General features: G+C 38.7%; 1 protein-coding gene across 1 annotated transcript in view; it reads right to left on the bottom strand.

Moving 5' to 3' along the window:
* DNAH8 (dynein axonemal heavy chain 8) overlaps positions 1 to 13,583 on the bottom strand; it is a 330,443-nt gene that overhangs the window by 191,555 nt on the left and 125,305 nt on the right. The window contains exons 35-38 of the mRNA XM_078446877.2: positions 10,243 to 10,380; positions 9,773 to 10,013; positions 3,978 to 4,177; positions 949 to 1,102 (exon numbers count right to left, since the gene is read on the bottom strand). Coding sequence (XP_078303003.2) covers positions 949 to 1,102; positions 3,978 to 4,177; positions 9,773 to 10,013; positions 10,243 to 10,380 — 733 coding nt within the window. The remainder of the gene's footprint in view (positions 1 to 948; positions 1,103 to 3,977; positions 4,178 to 9,772; positions 10,014 to 10,242; positions 10,381 to 13,583) is intronic.

The following is a 13,583-nucleotide window of genomic DNA, read 5'->3' as shown; positions in this document are numbered from 1 at the left end:
CTTCCCCTCCTCCATGGGTTCCTGTTAAGTTTCTCAGGATCCACATAAGAGTGAACACATATGGTATCTGTCTTTCTCTGTATGGTTATTTCACTTAGCATAACACTCTCCAGTTCCATCCACGTTGCTACAAAGGGACATATTTCATTCTTTCTCATTGCCACGTAGTACTCCATTGTGTATATAAACCACAATTTCTTTAACCATTCATCAGTTGATGGACATTTAGGCTCTTTCCATAATTTGGCTATTGTTGAGAGTGCTGCTATAAACATTGGGGTACAGTCCATCAACTGATGAATGGATAAAGAAATTGTGGTTTATATACACAATGGAATACTACGTGGCAATGAGAAAAAATGAAATATGGCCTTTTGTAGCAACATGGATGGAACTGGAGAGTGTGATACTAAGTGAAATAAGCCATACAGAGAAAGACAGATACCATATGGTTTCACTCTTATGTGGATCCTGAGAAACATAACAGAAACCCATGGGGGAGGGGAAGGAAAAAAAAAAAAAAAAAAAAAAAAGAGGTTAGAGTGGGAGAGAGCCAAAGCATTAGAGACTGTTAAAAACTGAGAACAAACTGAGGGTTGATGGGGGGTGGGAGGGAGGGCAGGGTGGGAGGGAGGGCAGGGTGGGTGATGGGTATTGAGGAGGGCACCTTTTGGGATGAGCACTGGGTGTTGTATGGAAACCAATTTGACAGTAAATTTCATATATTAAAAAATAAAATAAAATTAAAAAAAAAAAAAAAAAAAAAAAAAAACATTGGGGTACAAGTGCCCCTATGCATCAGTACTCCTGTATCCCTTGGTAAATTCCTAGCAGTGCTACTGCGGGGTCATAGGGTAGGTCTATTTTTAATTTTTTGAGGAACCTCCACACTGTTTTCCAGAGCGGCTGCACCAGTTTGCATTCCCACCATACAAAAACCATATTTACCTGAGGTAGCTGTTTGGCAATATCTCCACCCACAAAGACAGCTTCAAGATAAACCCAAAGGTTCTGGACTACTAGCCACTCTTCAATTATATCTGAGGAAGTGGACAATTTATACACCCAATTCTGGATGGTTTTTTTAAATGGAGCATTATATCTAAAAAGTGAAAATGGAAAAAACACTATATTTTAAGGATATATGATTCAGAAAATAACATGGCCTAACAAAGTTACAGGAGAAACATTCCTTTGGAAATGAACATTTTTTTTCCTTAAAAGGCAGTTCCTAATAATTTTCACACAGCTAATGAGATACTTGCTTTTCTAGGAGTAAAACTCATATAATTATAGTGATTTTACCTGTTTCCACATATTAGTCATAGACTAGGAAAATGGACTGAGTTTTGTGACAGAGGTCCAGCAAAGGAACTGTGCTTGTTGTTTCTGGGAGTAAAGGGAAGGCAAGGAATAAGGTGTTTTTACAAGACTTTGGTGAACCAAATCGAAGTAAGCATGGTCTGCGAGAATAACACTTAGGGCACTGTTACTGGTCCATGAAACTAGTACCACAAGGCCAATGTCAAGATTGAGGGTTGATGTCCATTTACAGGTGCTGCTTTTCTCATCCAAAGACTGCTGGTTTCACCAGGCACTGGGCCTAGATTGTATGGTATTAGAGATCTAGAATAGCTGCCCCCAAATAGCATGCTTCCTGCTTTCTCAACATCAGGGCTAGAAAAGGATTCATGAGAATTCAAGGTGTCCAGAAAGCTGGGCACAACCAAAAAAGACAAGAAACACAATGGATGTCATGCAAGAAGTGATGGGAAGATACTGGGTAAGGACCCAACTGCCTACAGTTGGATTAAGAAGCCAATTTTAGTTTGTGGCAATGACAAGTGGTTTCGATATGGTATAGTGGCATTTTCTGGTGATTGTCAATACAAGGTTCTTAAAACTTGTCTTGATCCAGGACAGGTTGCTCACATACAGAAGGGGGTTCTTCTGGGTCTGAAGCGGGTCTTCTGGGTCTGAATGGGGCCTGATGGGTGAGTGCAACCCATAACTTCTCTAGAAGTCTATGTTATACATGGAGGTATAAAGTGAGTTGCACAAAAATTGCCCCAAGGAGATAGGTGAGCTATTCAGATAGTAACAGGCATTTTTATCAACACCCATTTACTGTCCGTCTGACCATTGTTCTGGAGCTGAAAGGCAGTCAATATGCTAAAAGCAATCTTCAAAATTAAAACATGCAGACCAAGATGGTATGGATGGGAACCTCAAGGGGTTGAAGCAACTAGATATTTGAGGCCCAAAATAGTCCTGCACAGAGGAAAAAAAAAAGAGTCATATTTGATGGTTATATTTCATGTAACTTCCAACATGAAAATGGGAGACTTGAAATAAAATCTAGCATAACCAGTTTCGGTCCTATGGCCAGGCCCTTGCATTGCACAACTCTGCATGGTGGAACCTGTCAAGACCGATAGGGAGTGCCATAGACCAATCAGGAATCCAGTAGGAAAGTGTCACAATCCAGGCAATATCTGGAGTTAAGTCTCACCCATGGAATATACAATTTCTTTCTGAGGTCACTTCCAGGTCACCCTAGAGACCCAGCAGCCACTCCCTCAACATTGATTTTATTAGTGCTATAAATATTATACTGATCAGGCTAAATGCAAGTTAAGTATGAAATTAAGAAAGGCCTCAAATCCTGAATTCTTTGGCCACAGAACTATTCACATGACTCCACAGCCTTTTTCCAAGAAGTCATCATTTAGTGGGGGCGCCTGGGTGGCTCAGTCAGTTAAGCGTCCAACTTTGGCTCAGGTCATGATCTCACGGTTTGTGAGTTCAAGCCCCACATCAGGCTCTCTGCTGTCACTGCAGAGCCTACTTGGGATCCTCTGTCATCTTCCCTCTCTGCCCTCCTCTCTCCTGCCCCCCAAAAATAAATAGCACATTTAAAAAATAACTAAGAAAGAAGTCATTTAGGAAATTAGGATGGTAAAATTAGCAGTGATCCATGTGGACATAGTATCCCATGAGGTCCAGAAACCACTGAATATCCCATGGTCACCTGTGCCAGGATTATTCATATTCCCTGACAGCAGAAGACATAAGTAGGATCTTAACCATAGCAAGTCAACACGAAACTCCTAGAACTAGGAGCTTTGAAATTAAGTACGTTATCCAAATACAAGACAGACTTTGGGGCCAGAAGTCATGCAGGATGTCATTCATTAACCAGTGATCTCAACCTGGACAAGGGGTGTTGGAATTCCCATGTACCCTAGACACTGACCTCTGCTAATGACAAAGTTGTGGCATATTTCTTAGAAGTATTATGGCGAAGAACAGTTGAGAATTACTGCATAGTCAGCTAGGGGATTAAAGGTTGCTAATGCCCAGATTAAGACCTGACAGTATACTTAGTCTGACTGATTCCCATTTTCTAAAGCTGCACTTAAGGTCATAGTCACCTTCCAGCTGGTACAGTAGTGCAAAGATGGACAGGTTGTTTCATTTAGGGCACAGTAAACCCAGCACATAAAGAGACACTTTTCACGATAAAAGATGCATAAAGTGTTTAAGTAACAAGCCCCTAGTGATAACAGTTCTTTAATGTGTTGCCAGGATACTTCTCCTGGGCCACTGGATGAACACTTGAGCAGGGCTAGCCAAGGAGGCCAAAGATGACAGATTGGAGGAATGAAAGAGAAAGAAAACAAAATAGATCATCATGGTGGGGAGCCAAAATGTTCAGGAGATAAGCTGCCTATTTGGGGGAAAGTAATTATGATGGGGCCCACCAGGAAAATAGGAAGGAGAGATGAGTACCATAAAGAAGAGACAGAGGCCATGATTGTTAGGGAAAATAGGTAGCTTGTGTGAGAACAGACAACAGTGAGCATTTTAGGTCAGAATCTTATATTATGCCACAGCTGTAAAACTGGGCTTTCACCTAGTATTATATAATTCCAAAAACCAAATTAAAACCTTCCCCCACCAAACTATAAAATTACCTGTTGCTTAGTAAGGAACCTAAAACCATTAAACTATCCTCCATCAAGGTGATAATTTCTCCTGATTCAGTTCCTTTGAGAAGGAGCTCTCCCTTTCCCTTAAATGCGGCAAAACTCAGGTTCTGGTTGGTCCAGTTTTCAATCACCTGAGTCAGCTTGGCTTCAATATCCTTTTCCTTAATGGCAGATATGCAAATGTCCTTCAGAGGGAGATCAAAGAATATGTCATGACATTTTCAATTATAAATTAAGTGCCTTGTAAAATAATGAATTTTTGAGTTTGGACCTAGAAGTCATAGTCATTTTGTGGCCAAAAAACCAAGACTCAAGGTGCACCTGGGTGGCTCAGTCAGTTAATTATCTGACTTTTGATTTCGGCTCAGGTCATGATCTCACAGTCATGAGACTGAGCCCCGTGTTGGGCTCCACACTGGACGTGGAGCCTGCTTAAGATTTTCCTTCCCCCTCTCTCTGCCCCTCCCTCATGCTTGCTCTCACTCTCACTCTCTCTGTCAAAAGAAGAGGAAGAGGAAGACAGAGGAGGAGGAGGAGGAAAAGAGGAGAAGAAGGAGAAGGAGGAGAAGGAGAAGGAGAAGGAGAAGAAAAAGAAGAAGAAGAAAAAGAAAAAGAAAAAGAAAAAGAAAAAGAAAAAGAAAAAGAAAAAGAAGAAAAAGAAAGGGGTGCCTGGGTGGCTCAGTCAGTTTAACATCCAACTTCAGCTCAGGTCACGATCTCACAGTTTGTGAGTTTGAGCCCTGAATCAGGCTCTGTGCTGACAGCTCAAAGCCTGGAGCCTGCTTCAAATTCTGTGTCTCCCTCTCTCTCTGCCCCTCCCCGACTCGCACTCTGTCTCTGTCTCTCAAAAATAAATAACCATTAAAAAAAAATTCTTTTTTAAAAGAAAAAAAGAAACCCAAGGTCTCAAGATCATCGTATTACAAGTTCAAATAATAACTCTCTTGACTGTCTGACCACTGATTATTTTATTGTACCACCTACATGCAATAGCAGAACTTAAATCGTCATGTTTCTTGATTATATTTTTCATTGGAGTTTTCTGGCCAAAACAGAGATAACCCCAGCTGCTCTATTTCAGCAACTTGCCATGAGAAACAATTGAGAATGTATGTGGGAGTCCTTTGACCTCTTTGAAGTAACATATAATCAGTCATTGCCAGATTCCTGCTTCTTCTGGCCCTGATACGAATATTTCATTTACTTAAAAGTTATTCTATTTTTTTTTCTTACAAGTTTTCCTGTTTTTCTGAGAACGCTCGATATGAAAGTCTCACAGGGAAAGTAAAAGTAAGGTATTTTCCCCACCATGCCTCTATTTATTTTCATACTTAGAATCACAGAATCTCACAGATGGGAAGGAACTGAAAGGTGCAAAGTATTTCCACAAATAATTATAATCCAAATGGGTGTGTAATAAATGTCCTAAGCGTGGTAAGACTTGTTGTGAGTTCTGAAGAGGGAGAAAGGATTTCTGCCTGCAGTCAGGAGGGAAGGCTTCATGGAGGAGGGAGCATCTGAGACCGAGTGAGATTCCAATGGGTGGTGGGAGGAGATGTTCTACAGCAAGGGAAAAGAGTTCCTTTGGAGGCAGTGAGTCCATTGACAGAAGGAATCCAGCTTGGTTAATAGCAGGACATGCAGAGCAGAGCAAACAGGATGCACCAGGGTATACCGCACTAAGAATCCATTTTGGGGTGCAAATAGTAACTGAGGCCTAGAATTCCTTGGAAGTATAAAATGATGTTTTCAAAGCACAGCTTATAAATGGCTATATTCTTAAGTGTAAAAACCTACCTCTAAGAATGAGATGGTCATTTTGTTTCCTTCAGTAGTATTTGAATGACATTGATAAACAGGACATAATGTTTTGAAAACAACTGCTGGTGTACATATGTAGTTAAGGGAAAAAGGAGGGGCAGGAGACTCAAAACCATATATATGAGAGATTTCTGGTTACATGGTACAGTTCCCTGACTCCAAAAATACAGAATAGTGGATAAAATGCAAAAAAGAGAAAGTAAAAACATAGCCAGGCTTAAAAGCCAAACAAACATCTCCATGAACCAGAAGTGAAAAAGATATGCAAACCAGTGGGTGGACATGAAGCCCAGGCCTGAGGGCTGTGGTGAGTTGTGGAGAGGGGCAGGGGAAGCAGTTATAAAGGGTTTGCATAGACTATCTGGCCACACCCCAGGGCCCAGCGCAGAGACAACCCACTGAAAACTGCCCAGCCTTTCTGTAAAGAAGGCTTCTTTGCTTATCTTAGAGCTTCTGTCTGAGGGTCAGGCATCTAATGTAACACAGGACTAGGGGTTCTCTCCAAAGACAGAGGCTAGTGGGCACCACCGTTGCACTGTCCTCTGCCTCACCCCAGGTCACTGCTATCTCCTGGAAAGAAGCTTATGCACATGTCTGGTGTCCTGAGTTTTGTTTTGTTTTGTTTTGTTTTTGTTTTTTTGTTTGTTTTTGCAGCTGCCACCCAGGAGATGTCTCTTGAGCACCTGATTCTGGTGGCAAATGAGGTTTATGTTGGAGGTGCCACAGGACCATAACAAACCAGGAAAACATTCTTAACCAGCTACCTACCCCCAGTGCAGAGACAGCAGACTGGAATGCTCAGTCGTACTATGGGAGAGGCCTATCAGTGTAACTTCACAGCCGTGGCCTGAGGAGTAGGCTTCTAATTAAACATACATCCGAGGGCCAACTCTAATCCTCTCCAGAGACTTTGTAGGGTGGGTGGTCTCTTCAACTTCCTTATGCCATGCTCCCAAATGCTGGCATCTCCAAGAAAGGATCTTGTGTGAACAACTGTTGCTGTCACTCAAAAGGCACATCCCTTGATGGCCTGAGTCTGGTGAGTAGAGGGGCTTGGGTTCACGGGTTCAACAGGATGGCAGCAAACAAAGAAAGTTCTTAACTGGCTATCATCCCAGGGTTCCGTGCACATAGAACAGACAGAAATGTCCATTTCCTAGTGTTCCCCTAAAAGAGGTATATTTGCATACTTTAAAAGTGGCTGCCTGAGAATTTGGCTTCCAATCAGCCTAAATCCACTTTGGAGCCTGACAGGTCTTGTGACACCTCCAGTTACTGGGAGTAACTAAGGATGAAGTAGAGTACTAGAAGAAACACAAAGTTCTGAGAGCCAAGCAAGAGCTAAGGTGGGCTTGAATGATAAGGCTCATTTCCTACATGAGGCTTCTCCTTCCAGACTGAGAGAGGTGGCTGTTTTATATAATGCATAAAAACCAACACAGAGAGGAAAGTAAAGAAACAGAGGAATATGGCCCAAATGAAACAAGATAAAACCTCAGAAAAGACTTCAATGAGACAGATGGGTGATTTACCAAATAGCTCAAAATAATGGTCATAATAATACTTAACAAGTTCAGGAGAAACATGCATGAACAAAGTGAGAATTTCAACAAAGAGAAAGAAAATATTTTAAAAGTACCAAACAGAAGTCATGGAGCTGAAGAACACAATCACAGAACAGAAAAATACAATAAAGGAATTCAATAGCAAACTAGATGAAGCACAAGAAAGGATCATGAATTCAAACACAGGGCAGTAGAACTTACCCAACTAGAGCAAAAAGAACAAAGAATGAAAAATAGTGAAGATAATTTAAGGGACTTAAATTTAAGATAGATCACATGGGCCAACATTCATGTTATACAAGTCCCAGAAGGAAAAGAGGGCAGAAAATTTATTTGAGGAAATAACGGCTGAAAACTCCCCTAAGATGGGGAAGGAAACAGACATCCACATCTAGGAAGTCCAGGGAGTTTCAAAACAGATGAACCAAGAGATCCACACCAAGACACATTAAAATTGAAGTCTCAAAAGTTGAAAACAAAGAGAACATCTTACAAGTAGCAAGAGAAAAACTTGTTACATACAAGGGAACTCTCACAAGACTAATAGCAGATTTTTCAGCAGAAATTGTGCAGACCAGAAGGGAGGAACACAATATATTCAAAGTGCTGAAAGAAAAAAAAAAGACAAAAACAAAAAAAAAACCCGCTATCAAGAATACCCTACCTGGCAAATTTGTCCTTCAAAATCAAAGGAAAGATAAAGTTTTCCAGACAGGCCAAAGCTAAAGGAGTGCATCACCACTAGACAAATCTTACAAGAAATGTTGACAACAAAGCCAAGGAAACACAGGGAAAAATACACAAATGGGACAACATCAAACTGAAACATTTCTGCATGGCTAAGAAAACCATCAACAAAATGAAAAGGCAAACTACAAATGAAATAAAATATTTGCAAATCATAAACCTGATAAGGAGTTAATGTCTAAAATATACAAAGAACTCACACGACTCAATAGGAAAAAACCCCAACCAACCCAATTCATAAATGGGAGAGGATCAGAATAGACATTTTTCCACAGAAGACATGCAAATGGCTAACAGGTACAGGAAAATGTGCTCAACATCACTAATCCTCAGGGATTAGCAAATCAAAACCACAGTGAGATACCACCTCATACCTGTCAGAGTGGCTATCTTGACAAAGACAAGAAATAACAAGTATCAGTGAGTATGAGAAGAAAAGAGAAACCTGCACACTACACTGTTGGTGGGAATGTAAATTGGTTCAGCCGCTATAGAAAACAGTATGGAGGTTCTGAAAAAAAAAAATTAAAAATAGAGCTACATATGATCCAGCAATACCACTTCTGGGTATTTATTCAAAGAAAATGAAAACACTAATTCAAAAAGAAAGAAACCAGAACATAGATACTGAGAACAGACTAGTGTTGCCAGCCGGGTGTGTGTGTTGGGGCAGGGTAGGGGGTTAGGGGGGTGGCGATGCAAATGAAATGGGTGAGGGTGATTAAAGGTACAAACTTCTAGTTATAACACAAATAAGTCCTGGGGATCTAATGTATAGCATGATGACTATAGTTCACAATATTGTATTGTGTATTTGGGAGTTGTTAAGAGAAAAGTTCTCAACACAAGAAAAAAATCTTAACTATGTGTGGTGATGGATGTTAACTACATATATTGCAGTGATCACGTTGTGATATACACATGTATAGAGTCATTATGTTACAAACATAAACTAATAAGTTTATATCTCAGCAATAAAAATCATATAATTATAGAAATTATATCTCAATAATAAAAAAGAAATACCATACAAACACTAAGCACACACAAAAGAACCAATTTAAAATCTTGGAAAGGAAAAATAATATGTAGTAGATTAATAAGGAAAAGTATAGAATTAGAAATCTGGAAAATGTTCTAAGGAATTCACCAGGAATGTAATACAGAAATAAACAGACTTTTTGCTTTTAAATGAGAATGTAGTTAAGGGACAAGGAAGATAGATTTAGGACCTCCCAAATGAACATATTTCAAATAATCATCTTATCTCCTTGAGTTACTGTATTATTTTGCAAAATCAAAGGATGTTCAGGGTGATTCCAAATTTTGAGGGTACATTATATAAGGCAATTAGTACACTCTTACATAAAATGTACAATTTTCAGCAAAGAAAAGGATTTTTAAAAATTTTTTTTCTAATGTTTATTTCTGAGAGAGAGAGAGCACAAGTGGGGTGGGGCAGAGAGAGGGAGACACAGAATCCGAAGCAGCTGTCAGCACAGAGCCCAACACGGGGCTTGAACTCGTGAACTGCAAAATCATGACCTGAGCCAAAGCTGGATGCCCAACCGACTGAGCCACCCAGGTGCCCCAGAAAAGAAAAAGATGTTCTTTAATGAACCAGTGATAAGATATAAGCTTTTGTACCTCAATGTCATCCTTATTTTTAAGTAGTGGTGCTTCCATAATATTTCTAAGACAAAACGAATCAGATTCCACATCAAACGGGGTTCCAGTTAACTCAGAGATTCGATCCCAGTGTCTCTGTTTCATTGCCTTATTGGTCATCATTTCCAGTAGAGGACATGACTCACTGAAATCATCAATTCTTTTTTTCAGATCCAAAAAAGCTTGCCAATCTTTAAGCCCTTTTGGGAGTTTACGACACCTTTCAGGGAAAAAAATTTGTATCACTACAAATTTCTTTGTGTGTACACACACACACACACACACACACACACATATAACAACTTTGCCATATATATATATATATATATATATATATATATATATATATATGGCAATATATCAGAGGATAGATTCATTTGTTAAATACCTACAAGATCCTATGAAGATAGCCACTAGAAAAAGGTAAGTTTAATTCAATTAAAACTTACCTGTTTTGAAATTCCTGCAGTTCTGCATTAATTTTTTCAATGTCTACATCTCCCCAAAGTATTTCGTAATAACCACTAATATTGCTCATTACGGTATCATAGAGTCCATACAGCTTCTGCAGCAAGTTGAGTTCCTTTCTGGGAAACCAAATATTTAAGTCATTGCATAATGTGTATTTTAAAAATAAATGTCATTATTGGATAGACAGAATTCATCCAATCAAATATTTCATACATCACATGTGTACTTTATAGACACCAATATGCAAAAAGCCCTGTTAGTTTCCAAACAAAGATTTTATTAAAGCTCCATCAATCGGGTCAAGTGTACAGCTCTCAAATATTCCAAGTCATACTATGACTTGACACTAACAAATGGCTTGATTATTATTACCATTCCAGTCACTGCAAACAGTGTGACCGGCACTTGGTAAGATCAAAGCTAAGGCTAAGATTTTAATTTTTTTTCTTTCAAATGCAAGTTGTTTTTTTTTATGAGAACATCTATCTTTAGGAAGTGACTTAAACATCACTTTCCTACCAAAAGCTTTCCCTCATGTACCCAAATGGAGTTATATACATAGCAAGAATAATAGGAGGGATTATAGATTCCTAGAAAAAGTCCTTTTATCGTGTAATACACCAAAAATTGAGTTTGTTGATGCTCCCAAGAATTCCTCAACGCTTAGCAGACCATGAGGGTCCCCCCTAGACCCAATTTCAGTTTTTGAGTTTATTTCTTGAGCAGTTCTAACTATTTGTAAGGATTGATGTTCACAACTTTTATTATTTATTATAAATAATGCAAAGGCCGAAGTTAAAATTTGCTTATGTTTTTAATAAAGTAAAACTCATTCTATCTTGCAATTATCAAATGGGCACACTGGGCCCTTTAAAAAACACTCTGTTTTTCCAATTCTTGCTTCATTTTGCTGATTCTTAGGAATGATCCCATTGTTAATCATGGAGTATTTCCAACTATGCTAAAAATGACTAAAATAATACAAAAAGAACAACAAGATCTCCAATAAAAAAGGGACAACAATTTTTCTTCAGGTTTCTTATTGTGTTGCCCAAAGCATTGCATCATCTTTTAAGAAAGTATCAAGAGGAGGGCACCTGTTGGGGTGAGCACTGGGTGTTGTATGGAAACCAATTTGACAATAAATTTCATATTTAAAATAAATAAATAAATAAAAATAAAATGATCATTGTATTGAAAAAAAAAAAAGAAAGAAAGTATCAAGAAAGAACTCTGGAGAGACACCATTTTTGTTTTGCTTTTGTTGTTGTTTAGCTCTCACTTAATACAGTTAAGGAATTGGTCATTTTTTATGTAAAACAGCAAAGAGAAGGCAACTGACAAAAGAGTGTGTTTCCCAAGTATTGAACAGGAAAGAGACACAGGGCAACACACTAGACTCTAACTGTGATAGTCCAAATGGCTATGTAAGTGAGATCTCAGACTGTGGGTCTTTAGATGATAATTACCTGGATGAATTTTACCCAAATCAGTAATTTATGAGTGGACAATATGTTTATGTAGAGGCAAGGGCTTCATCCTGCAAATTTTTACAAGAACCTAAACCATCCCATTTCGTGAAAAGGATAAATGACTGTTCTTCCATTATCTGTGATGTTTGTGTAACTTTTATTTGGGACATCCCCTAAGTAGACAGACGCTGAAGGCAGATTTGTACTCAAAGACAGATGATGCAGAAATGAAAAAGTTCATGGACTTGATCCTTCAAATGTGAAAATAAAGATTTTTTGCATTCATAATGCAAGAAAGATGGTGATCCTCTCTTCAACAAAATTATGGGTGTCTGAGTTTTCAACAGTTCTGGGGTTTAGCAATGCAAGTCCAAAAAAAGTCAGAAGTAATAGTAAGCTAGAAGCTGTTGGAGATGGATTTGAAATCGGAAATCAGTGCCTACAGAATGGGTATGGTCCAGGTTTGTGCATGACAGCTGATGAGAAGTTGGTGGTGTCACCAGCAAGAATCCAAGAACTGACCTTTACTGTCCCACTGCTTGTACTCACTAATCTTTGCCTTAAATTTTTCCTTAAGCTTTTCTTTCTGTCTTACCTCTTAACTTAGGCAAAGGAAACCCAAAACCACTACTCAGGTGGTATCCACTGCCCTCACAAGACCTCCCACTCGCCCAGATCCTTGGAGCTAAACTCATATGGACCCATGGAGTGACCTCTGGAATGACTTACAATCACCTTCACCGCATTATAATACTAAAATCTCGGCTGATGGAGAAGCACATGCTTCATTTACATAACATACAATGTGTGTATTGGCATGTTTCCTTAAGGCACATGCGCAATCTCATGCCTGCCTTTACAAACAACGACAGAGCTTTCCTATTGATATATTCATTCTAACCCTAAATAAAAAGAACCCATTCACCCTCTCTTAGGGAATCATGGCTTTGGAAGCTATTCCCCATGATCTCTTTATTTGCTGCAAATAAAGTTTTCTTTGTGTGACAACTCAAACGTGCAGTTTCTGACTCACCAAGGAGCAAACTCACATTGGTTCTGTTATAGTTGGATTCCGAAGTCAGTTTCCACTTTGTGTAAATATCTTCAAACCAGGGTATTATGGAGTAAAAGTTTGGGTTTTCACTGCTTAAATTCTCACTACATTTTCTAATAAAAGTGCTTTTCACCATTACCTTATTTGTACGTTTGCAAATTACTCATAAATCACTTAAATATAAAAAAATAAATAGTAAATGAGGATGGTTATTTTTCCTGGAATACTGAGGGCTAAAAGAAAACACTGAGTCTCACACTGAGCATGCAAAGAATTAACTAAAGAATTTATGAAAATGCAGGACCCAATCCCTGAGATTCTGATTTAGTAAGTCAGGGCAAAGAACAGACATCTGCAATTCTAACACAACTGGTCATCCAGTTAAACTTGGTGAATGACTGCTTGGAAAAAAAATACAAGCCATCTACCCTAAGGTAGTTGGAAGCATTAATTTATGGTCAGAAAGTTTCTTATCTATTTTGCAAAGACATGTTAGAACTTTGATAAAATCAACATAAAGTTCTTTACTGAAAACATGATCCTAATAAGCTAAAGCCACTGTTCTAATTTTGAGTTTGAGGAAAGTTACACAAAATTCCATTAAGATATACTTGCTTAATTCCTAGATCTACTTACTATTTAAAATCAGTTAAGCTCCTTGGCCTTCAATCCTGATGAATTCTATGTTTACTCAAAAGCGAAGAGCACTTAGCATAAATGCAATAAGAAGGGTTGGAAAGCCAAGGATGGCTATTCTTCTAAATTAAAAAAAAAAAAAAATCCAAAATTGCAG

The sequence above is a fragment of the Panthera onca genome, chromosome B2, assembly GCF_046562875.1.
Source record: "Panthera onca isolate mPanOnc1 chromosome B2, mPanOnc1 haplotype 2, whole genome shotgun sequence".
In the NCBI taxonomy this organism is placed as follows: domain Eukaryota; kingdom Metazoa; phylum Chordata; class Mammalia; order Carnivora; family Felidae; genus Panthera; species Panthera onca.
Note: the sequence above shows the minus strand (reverse complement) of the source record. Positions and strands in the feature narration are given on the sequence as shown.